Source organism: Formica exsecta, unplaced genomic scaffold (genome assembly GCF_003651465.1).
Source record: "Formica exsecta isolate Colony F162 unplaced genomic scaffold, ASM365146v1 scaffold441, whole genome shotgun sequence".
Taxonomy (NCBI): Eukaryota; Metazoa; Arthropoda; class Insecta; order Hymenoptera; family Formicidae; genus Formica; species Formica exsecta.
Window position 1 is genome coordinate 40,724 of NW_021851645.1, and position 11,428 is coordinate 52,151.

The window sequence follows — 11,428 nt, forward strand, 5'->3', positions numbered from 1 at the left end:
TATATATTTTGATTTATATTCTAGAAAGATAAATCAATCGGTCATGGTCACGTTATAATAAAACTCATTTTTTGCTAAAGTTTCGTTTTATCATCCACGATAGAGATTAATTGAAAATGGTTACGGTGGCAGATTTAATGAATCAGTGGCCAAATGAAAATTATACGGCATGGACTTGAAATTTCGCAAGATTCTACTTTAAAAAAAAAAGTGAAACACCAGACGTTTCTTTTCTATTTCTCAATGTCATCGTGAATAATCGACAAATCACACGTTCGGCGAAAGAAACCGGCGCAATCGAGAAAAGCTGGTTGGAATGACGTTGCGCTTTCTTACGAAATTACGCGATCTAACGTAATCAGCTCGCGTAATAATAAACAGTAGCGGTCGGATTAAAACAACCGACGCAGTCGGAGAAAAGACGATTAATAACTTCCTTACAAAATTACAAAAATTATTATTCATCCAAGCGTCTCTAATAAACAATTAACGTGATCGTGTAAATCAAATCTAGATATTTATTGTCTTATCGAGAAAATATACCTTACAAATTACGCGCAAATTATCACGAATACTGAGACGATATTCACATGTAAAATACTGTTCTTGTTAAGTCTCTCAAATACTTAAATAAAGAACGCAGTCCCGGAGACATGATCACGCGCTGTCACCCCATGGATACCGTGGATACTTTGCACGGTGATTTCTTTCGTACACACCTTCGTCATCTCCCGCTGTTGTCGTTTAGTCCATTTACACACGTTACGCGAGTAATTTCTGCTTATCGAAAGTTAATTATTTATTTCTTCAGATGTCAAAGGTCCGTAAAGGAACTGAAACTTCAGAAATGGAGATTGATCCGTAGTAATGCGTTGGCGATGGATCACGGCTGAGAGATCAATTAAATGCGTGTGTGTGTACGTGTGTATATATATGTCAGTATGTATATCCCTTTTAATTGCTCTACTTCCTCCTTTCTTCTCCCTTTCTTCGCGCTCTTTCTTTCTTCCGCTTCTCTTTTCGTCTCATTCTCGAGGGATGCCAAGCTTCTGAATTAAATCAACCGATAGTCTCTGTTCTTTCCGCGGATCTTCCTTCTGCAATTAGAATAAGCGGGAATTAAATTAGTTCCGATTTTGAGATCCGCGATAGCAACATCCGACAATTCTCGCTAGTATATATTCAAAATATATATCCCACATAGTACAGAACATTATAGAAAAATTTCTGCAATGTTGCAACATTGCCACAATATTGCTGCAATGTTCTATGCTATGTGGGATGTTATTATATCATCGAGTCGCTATATACGTAGCTATGTTGAATGTTCCGAAACGATGGTTGTTCATCACGTTTTACCAGTTATTCGACGAAAATTGAGTGATAAGAGCAGATAAATCGAAGGAGAGAACAGGAATAAAGAATGAAATGCGAATATCATTCAGGTTGAATCTTGAAGACATCACGTGTGTCGGAAAATCATTAATTACGCTTCAAAGTTCATTAGGTTTCACAGCACGTGCTGGCGGTTCGGTCAATCTTTCTTTGTCGTAAAATTATCGCTTGAACAGACACATGACAAATGATCCAGTTCCAGGAAGAACAGCCATAGATACGAAAGTGTTGCATTGCGCGACGCTTTGTATTGCATTTTCCATGTAAGATATTTGTCATGGAAATTAAGTACATAAATAACAAGTCAAGAGTAAACAATTTTTCCTCCGTAAAGTTTATCAGTGGATAAACGGTAACGCGTTCGCGAAAAAGGGCACGTGTGTTAGCCGATTTATACGTATCTTACCCAAAGTAAGGGACGACTCCGACTTGATTGGCCCGGAATTGATTCCGTGATGGATCTTCGTTTACGTCCTCTAGAAACAATAATAACATTATGTTCAAATTTGATCGAAAACAATTTAAATATATATAAACAAGAAAATTCGCGTTCAAATTATAAAAGTTTAATAATATACACATTTTGAAAATGTATAAAATATGTATTAAAAAAATATATATAGAGAAAAGTAGGGTAAAACCGGGTACTTTTTTAGATTTGTGTTCCTACAAAAAATCTGAGAGTAAAAAAAATTTTGCCGACCGTTAGTAGTCTTTAATGAACTTTAAACTATGAAAAAATAAGGCTAGTTGCTGAAAAAAAATTTTTGGTTACCAAGAATAACAAGATTTTGTGGAGAAGTCAAAGTACCCGGTTTTGTTCTACCGGTAAGATCAAACCGGGTAACCATTTGAAAATATGCAAAACACCGTGGAATTACAAAATCTAGATTTATTTTAATCAAAATACAATATAACGATGTATTTTATTGACAAAAATCACAAATAAAGGTATCCTCTTATTCGACATTGTTGCAGAACTTCCTTATTTAACTTTTTAACTTTAGAGGTCTCAAAAAGCTTTTTGTTTAGTTGTTTCTTTTTCTGAGTGTTAGTTTTCGTTTCCAACTGTTTTTTGTAGGGAGACAAAGTCAGGATAACAGTTCTTCCTTTTTTCATTACATGAGATGTGTAAGTACCTGGTTTTGCCCCAACACAAGGAAAGTAACAAATACGGCGGGTGTATATTCTGGCGTACAAAATGCTGATCAAAACTAATATGATATACTCTCTAATATGTACAGAATGCAATGCTGCATTTACCGAAACAGATGCTCTAAATAGAAAAAGTGCACGACGATTCGATTCTTGCCTCGATATCGATCTTTTTGGGGCTAAAAACTTTGAACTTCTATTAAAAAAGAAATATTGTGTGCACATAGGCACGGTTTGTTTTAAAATAATGATGGCGCTAATCTATAACTAATAACACAAGTTAGCCATAAATAGCAGCACTTATTACGAAAAAACAGGGGTACCCGGTTTGACCTGTATTTATATATATTTCTTTCCTTTTTCTTTTTTTTCTGTTTGGAAGAAGCAAACATTATCGTGAAGGTTCGCGCGATCACGCCGGGTGCTCGTGTGCCGAAAGAACAAGAAAGATGACGCCTTCCTATGCAATAATCGCGCAATCGCCGAGAATCTGCCTGGTTACTGTGACGATCCGACGTTTATCGCCGAAACAAATAAACGCGACAAGTCATGCAAATTATGACGCATTAATTTATTTATTGAAGCTTAATCAATTGTTTCCCCGATAATGTCGTCGTCGAGATGGAACGCGAAAGACGTGGGTTCTCTATTATTAATGAATAACTAGCGAGAAGAATTTATTTTTAATATTTAAGATACATGTTCCCCTGTATATTATATATCTATATTATTTATGCTACCATTTATGTGAATGTGTTACAATACATTACGTATACAACGCTCTACCGAACATATGCGATGAGAAGAGGGGAGAGGGAGGAGGGGGAAACAAATCAAATATCCGTTTATTAATTGAGGGACATACGATAGAATTACTCGATGTTCACATTTCGTGTTAATTACAATGTAGGATAGTGTGTCGGCGTCGACTAATTTACTCGTGAAAACAGTCACATCCGATTACGTGAGGTCGGGACCTTTTCAGAGGACGGCGAGTAAGAACACATCTAAATAGAAATTTATTCACGAAGCATTCAACGCGTGGAGTAACCTAGTTAGGGGTACCATCTTCGTTTTTTTCCACCTTTACTGGTTGTCTCGATGCAGTTATATGTTATTCAGTAGACGCCGTCGCATACGCGCTCGCGCAATTTGTATTCGAAAATACTTCATCTTCCTCCTCTTTCTATCAATTTTTTTTATACTGAGATCAATACGCGCGTAAGCGTATACCGATGTCATAAGAATAGAAACAAGAGATTATTATAAAATTATTTTAAAAAAAGTCTCTTATGCTATTGCACTGTTTTATATTACTCAGCGTGAAAATATTTCTCTAAGCATATTGTATATCCAAAGCGTCCTTCATTTTCCTCGCATTAGTTTCTCGATATGTCAGATTACGCGCAATTCTTTCTATATTATTCATTTTTTCTTTTTTTTTTTTAATTCGATGTTTTTTAGCTACATGATAAATGCAGAAGATATTTAAAACTTTGAAGATATAAAAAAAAACATATAGTTGCAGGCAATGAAATTTCTAACAGTTTCATTATTTCAAGTATAATATTTTGTCAATATTTACCTCATTGAAAATTTATATAACTCTATTTGATTCTTATCAAAGATCTCACCGTTTTATAAAATATATATCTGAATAATGAATAAAATTAAGACATAAAGTTAAATATATAATTATATGTTTATAATAATTATTTTATCGTATTTTGCGCTCAAGAGAATAGTATAGTATTTCGCATCAAGCGTATTCGCATAGTTCCGTAGTTAAGGAAGAGATATCATTTATCATAATTATGAATAACTTTTTCGCAATTGGCGTTTAATCGTATGTGTGTTACACCACAATAATAAAAGTTAAAGTACAATTTAAAAATTCTAAGACTGCATTGATAATATATTATCTATCCTTTCAAAATATGGAATATAAGCAATTACAATTATATAATATATATATAATTGTAATCGGTTGTGTGTGTGTGTGTGTGTATAAGCGATTACAGTTGGAAAAAATTAATGAACAAATAAATTGTAACATGACAATTATAGCAAAGAATGGAAGACGGACTTACACGACAGCTGGGTCGACTTTTCCGAATGCTATGGGAACCGCGACGCCCTTCACATTTCGCAGCCCCAAGATCGTCTCGAGCTCGGCGAGCCTCTGATCGGAAAGGCGTCTGTACCGACTGCAACAAATTAACAGATTACAAATTAATCAAATATTCTTATACCATCGAAGAGGGATATTATCAGCGTAGAGAAAAAAAGGAGCAGTAATTCTCTGCAGAATTTATTTTGTGCAAATCCCCTAACATAAGTCGTCAACAATTGGTTATACATATAACCAGCGACAGTTTTAATCTCTGTATGTGGCAAAAGATTCATATTGCTTTAATGCTAATCTTACGAGCATATGTGCAAAGCTTCGACTATGTTCAATAAACGCATTATCATCGCGTGGAAGTTTCAAAAAAGAGAGAAATTTGCTGCTTCATCTGAAGAGATTATTCGATTTGCATTATCATTATTCGATATTTAGATGGAAGGTGTGAAATTACATATTTTACAGTGAATTGCAATTATATCTCATTCAATAACGGTATTTAAAATATATATTACGTTATTTAAAATATTACAATATATTTTTATATATTTGTAATACATTTTTATATATATACGATATTTGAAAATAAATAAGAATAAATGAAATGAAAGCGACAATTTAAAAGCCAATAAATTTGGTAACGAGAGAAGAAACCGGTGTGGCGCAATAATTTCGCAAGTTGCCTCATAGCATCTTAAAAAGCGCGACTTCCTCCAGAAGAGGACACAATGTCTCAAAGGCCGCGGTTTTCTTTAAAAATCTGACTTGGTTTTCTTCAAATCCGTACCTAAGATGCCAATCGGGTGGCCTGATGTACGCCGTTTCCGACAGAAGTACTACGACTAGGACGCACAGGATTGTCGCGCAGACCGATAAATTCATCTTCGCACGCACTACAATCAATTTAAACTTTCGGGAGACGAAAGAAAAAAAAATGAACCGCCGCACAGCTGTTCGATCGCCAGACCACGATCTCCGAGTCACACACTTGTCGCTTTCTCTCTTCTTTTTACGCGTGACTCTTAAGATCCTCTTTAATAACTTCCTCTTTGACTCAATTTTTTTCTCTCCGATTCTTTTTCTTACGTCGCTTTTGTCTCCTGGTGAACTGTAGCTACTCGCGGCCGCATCGAGCATATATACTCGCGTTACCGCCCTCCCTATCCCCACCCCTCTAGTCGCTACGACTAGATCGCCCCCACTTCATAGGCGCGCGGATCCACCCTCGCTTTTTACGCGCGGTTTTTACCTGCATTCTAAATCCTTTTCTCCAGATACGCGATAGATCGACTCTTTCTGCTGTAACACAACTATATTTTTTGCATATCAAACTTGAATGTATCATTTAACATCGTCTTAAAATTATACGCGTCTAACATAGATTCTCTTCTTCTTTCGATCGATCATAAAATCGATAATATATGTACTTTTCGAATCTCAGTATCTTAGTAATTAAAATCTCGAAAAATCGATGTCGTCAAGTGCATCCGTCTCATGCTAGAACGAATATTTTCCAATTTATACATAGCAAAATCTTTGTGTTTCTTTGTATCCTTAAAATTGCCAGGCTTTATGATTAGCCGACAGACTCGAAGCAATATCTCGAGCACTTTGAAAGTAATTACGATACCGTGTATTAAAAAAAAAAACTTTAATTACTTTCTTTGTGTAATTATGCAAATTAGTTATATTACGCGGATCTACGTCATGCCTCGACATGCGCGCCCACATCGCGAGTGAATGAGAAGACAAAGGTTCTTTCTGCTTTCAGGATCCGTTATAGCTTTCTGAAGAGGTATGACGGAGACATAACGCTTCTTCTCTATTATTCCCGACAACGCAATATTTTTTTAACGATACACGTGAAGATGAGTGTGTGATAGAGGATTAATAAAAGCAACAAGGCTACCTCATAAAAAAAAGAACAATCGTGCAAGGAATCCCAATAATGCGTTTAATGATACAAGCAAATGTTTCTCTAATAGACTTTTATTCATTAAACTGTTCATTTTATAATACTTTCTTCCGCGTTTGTAGATTTAGAATCTTATTTTGCGAGACGCAAATAGCGACACTCAATAAAATCAACGCAGATACACTAGTATCGTCGTAATTTTTGTAATTGCTTCAATGTTTTCCGCTCTCTCTCTCTTTCTCTCTCTCTCTCCCCTCTCTCCCCCCCCCCCCCCCTCTCTCTCTCCTTCACGTTGTTGTTATTAATAATTCGCGCTTATATAAAAAAAATTATGTGGAGCGTTTTCTTCGAGAAGATTGTAGGAATGTTTCGTTTATTGAAGAACATTTCTGCATTTCTTTTGTATATATAACCAAACAATTTATATAATTTCGAAAATATTCGGATGCATGATAATCACGTGCCAAAAAGAAATGAATGATTATTGATATATTTAATTGATATGATATCAGTATGCGAAGAGTATTTTTCCGAAACGTAATATTTATCCCAATTCTTTACAACAGCACACTTTCTAATAGTAATATGAAGAAGACAAACAAAAATGTGATACTCTTAGAATTGTCCGAATAATAAACTGATAAACGCAGCGAAAAAATTATCAAGAAGTTCAAAAGTTTTTGGGGAACGTATTTATCTCAAAAACTTTTACAAAGTGGAATCAACATTTCCTGAAAAAAAAAACACTTCTCATATAATTATATTATTAGTAACGCATGAATTGTTTAAGTGGCAACAAAAAATTGTTCATTTGTAGATTGACATTTGTTTAACATTATAAAAAAATAATTATCTGATAAAATATCGATCTTTAAGATCTACACAAACAAGATTTCGAGTTGAATTACATTTCGTTGTATTTTGCCATTAAAATTCTAATTACGAAAGATTTGAATATTCTTATCGATGAGATCGTAGTAGCTTCAAAGAGATTTTTTTTACGTCGGCTTGTTTCATATACTCCCGTGCATATTGCGATTGAGACGCAAACTACGCTATTATGCTAGGGGAATACCTCCTAGATACTAGGAAATATGACAGGCGACTTATGTGATGGTTCATTTGTGTAATCTCCTGAGATCTGTTTGCAGACGCGCGGTTATCAACTTTGACTACTTTCGATGACTGTCAATCTATTTTTAATCCACCGCGCGTTAATATTACACATTTTCATATCTCACTCTTGATTATATATATGTACTAACTATTGAAACGATATATTACGTACTTCAACCGTGATTTGCGTAACGCATTTATATACACACATATCGGGACGCATTACGCAATACATTCGTTAAAAAAAACTATATACAGAGCATTTGTAAGAATATTAATTGGAGGGAAGGGAATAGAAACTGTAGGATATTTTTGTAGCGGCGACAAAGCTTCGCAAAATCTGTACAGCAATTTGTATATCATCGATCGTATTATAAATACGTCATCGAATTATCTCACCGAGTCACGTATTGTACTTCGTACAGATTTGTACTTGGAATTTTCGATTATTATCGCGATGAGACAAGGCAGTAAGCCCCAGGAGAGATAGCTGCTACGCAATTATACAACATCCGTTTATCCTACTTTTTTTTTTTACTAAATTTACTAGTGGATCGCCATACGTTACTTTATCAATTTATCGCGTTTGAATCACAAATACCAATGGGTGACGCACAAATTGATACTTATTAAGCGCGCTGATGACCGGTTATCAGAACAATGTCGCGTATCCTGATATATTTCACGCTAAAATCGATTATGAGTCGCCAAATATTTCGCGCCAAGCGTTAATGATTCTTCATAAATTACTCTCAAATTTATCTATCATCTATTATAAAATAGTACTTAATATCACGATAACCGCGATTCCCCATACCATAGCCATAGAAATCCTCAGCCGTGGAATTCGATATCAAGAGTATTGTACGCACTAATCGATTAATCTTATTGTACTTTTTCGTACATATACATATAAAAATAAGATCCCTCTAATGTTATCTTATCTAACATTAATTTCTTACAAATTAATTTAAATCGAGAAATTTAACAAAATTCTTTTTTTTCATATTTATTTTAAATTTAGCATTATATACACATATGTATATAAAGCCAAGATATCTTTTATAATTTACTTTCCAATAGAAATCAACTATATCGAGAATTTTCAGTCTCATCAACTATATCGACAATTTACATCTTTTGATAAAAGCAACAACGCGCGTCATGCGGTTGTATGTGTGCGTGAATCATTCTTGTATCCAAGATTCAATTATAAGAACGGGAATCAAATTAAAAAGAAAAAAAAAAAATTAATTTTTTTTATAGATAAAGAGAAAAAGTATTCTATTTTCATAAATAAATAATTGTGAGTTATTGATTGTAAGTGTTTGAAATATATCAGTGGCAACATCGTATAACGCACAGGATTGTCATACAAAAGATCTTTCCTCGTACATTTCGTAGCTTACTTTATTGTCATTACGTCTCTCCTTTTTCATGTTGCAATGAGTAAGCGGTTTATTTGTGTCAATGGAACGAAAAGAAATCACTGTCGCTGTCACCTGCGACGCAAATTTATACTTTGCCCAAATTTTTGTAAACATCTGCAAGATAATGCAGGCAAGATATACATATAATATTAGCTCGTGTACGACCTAGATTATTTTTTATGTGAATACAATTAATATTACACAAGTATATAACATTTTAGTCAAAAATCTTTTAGAGTGTTAGAGAATATATTGTAATAAGCACAACATGTGTTTTTATAGCAAGCGCTTTCTACTCATTTTCATAAAATTGGATGTTTTATTTTATGCAATGAAATCGTATTTGGTGAAAATATGAAAAAAGATTAGCAATTTTTGACAGTACACATTTTTGCAATTAAATCTTAAAAATTTAAAACAAAAATCTACTATAAAAATTAACTGCAGACTATAATTTTGTAATTTATTTGTGTTTCTTAAATGTAGCTTACAAATAATCTTTTTTTTAATTGCTTATAATTCGGAAACCGTATCTCAATATTTTCGTTAAAGAAAAATAAACTCAAAATTTGGCAGAAAATCTGTCATTAAAATTAAGATCGGGAGTTGTTGAAATATCCAGTGACACAATAGGTCATTAACGACTCTCTACATCAGACTTCTTTTTATATATTTATTGTCATATTATATTTTTATATAATGTATTTGTGTTGTGTCTTCTTACAAGGCTAAATATAATACAAAATATTTTTAAATTTTTCATCCTCTTTTACTTTAGTTGATGTGACACATTGATATATCATGTGATCAACATGAAGCAGACATATTATGTACATTGCCTGTTTGCGCGTATTACATTGTATATGCGCATTTAGTCACGTATCTCCCGAATTTTGAATCAGGTTTATAACTTGATATTTCAGTAGGAAAAATTCACATGTAATGTTTGGAATTGTTTGGCAAACATGAAAATCTTCGAATAGTTGCGCGTGTATCCGTCACACCTTATGCGGCGAAATTCGTAGGAACGCTTAATAAAAGATGTGAAACATCGTTTCGGCACTCGGGGGAAGGGGAGACGGCCTGTTTAAAGGGTGGATGTAGGCGTAGCGTGTTGAAATCAGAAATGTTGATACCCTCATATTTATACATTGCGTACAATTCACGTTGGCAGACGTGGGGGCTTCCATTTAATAACAAATTTATCATAAAATTAATAACTATTTGAATAAGTTAAGAAAAGATAGAATTATATTAGAATATTATTTTAATCGTAATCATGTATAGAATTAAATCCTCGAATAATCGACTAATAGAGTAAATGCATCATGTTATAATCTGTGTTATGTATATGTATAGCTCGTGTTATGAAATGTAATAAATTCATTGTGATAAGAACGACAGAAATTATGTTCAATTGTTCATTGCTTATCTTAAGAGTTAGAATAGTCTAATCAATAGATAGACAGATCGCTTAATCAATAGATAGTCTGATTAGCATTCAACGTAATGTCATATTTGATATCAGTGAAAGGATCGGAATCAGAAATCAAGAAGGAATTTCTGTCGTTTCAACGATAAATGTCTCGTCAATCAAAGATATTTGCGACAAGTTAACTATCATGTGTGAGTGACCAAATTGGAACACATGTATACATTCTGGGTTAATTTAATCTCATTTATAAAAGAAAAAAGACTTTATCTCTCTCTTTTGACGATTCTAGACGTTCAATATTTATTGTATTATTTATTTCCGTAATATATTTTAAAAGGAGAAGCACAATTTTATGCTGATATAAAGCGCTGAGAATACTACGTATTTTATAACGGATACAAAACGTTGCAACGCTTGATGCAACAGATACTAAAGTGGAAGAAATATATACTCGCGTTCTTATACGCATTGCTATTATTTTGTATGGCGCCTCCACTCAAAAAAAAAAAAAATTATTTGTCGCGTTGATACGATTAATATTTTATCTATCATCGATGAAAAAGCATTGCGTCTCCTCCCCCCCCCCCCCCACCAACATATATTCGCATCTATTTTTTATCTATTCTTTTCGCGTCACGTCGTTGATAAGCATATGAACTTTTACTATACTTGACTCGCTGTCACAATATTAATAACTAAATTCAATTAATGAAACGCTGAATTTCTCTCTCTCTCTCTCTCTCTCTCTCTTTCTCTCTCTCTCTTTTAACTATGTATTAACTATATTAATTATTACCAATCACACAGACGCGTTACGATAAGTCTTCATGTCGTATAGTATATTAAGAGGAAGACGC

The 11,428-nt window shown here is 33.7% G+C and overlaps 1 protein-coding gene across 1 annotated transcript; it reads right to left on the reverse strand.

Moving 5' to 3' along the window:
• Nucleotides 1-54: 54 nt before the first annotated feature.
• Nucleotides 55-5,720, reverse strand: LOC115240542. Its single transcript, XM_029815755.1, has 4 exons — nucleotides 5,463-5,720; nucleotides 4,641-4,757; nucleotides 1,802-1,871; nucleotides 55-1,097 (listed from the first exon to the last, which is right to left on the reverse strand). The coding sequence occupies exons 1-4, from the start codon at nucleotides 5,555-5,557 to the stop codon at nucleotides 1,026-1,028; spliced, it is 354 nt and encodes a 117-aa protein (XP_029671615.1). The 5' UTR covers nucleotides 5,558-5,720; the 3' UTR covers nucleotides 55-1,025.
• Nucleotides 5,721-11,428: the final 5,708 nt, after the last annotated feature.

Excerpts from the sequence above, each read along its gene's own strand:
- LOC115240542 (XM_029815755.1), bottom strand. The coding sequence starts at position 5,557 with ATGAATTTATCGGTCTGCGCGACAATCCTGTGCGTCCTAGTCGTAGTA. Across the intron at positions 4,758-5,462 it reads CCACCCGATTGGCATCTTAG|TCGGTACAGACGCCTTTCCG; the intron begins GTACGGATTTGA and ends AATTTGTTGCAG. Across the intron at positions 1,872-4,640 it reads AAAGTCGACCCAGCTGTCGT|AGGACGTAAACGAAGATCCA; the intron begins GTAAGTCCGTCT and ends TATTGTTTCTAG.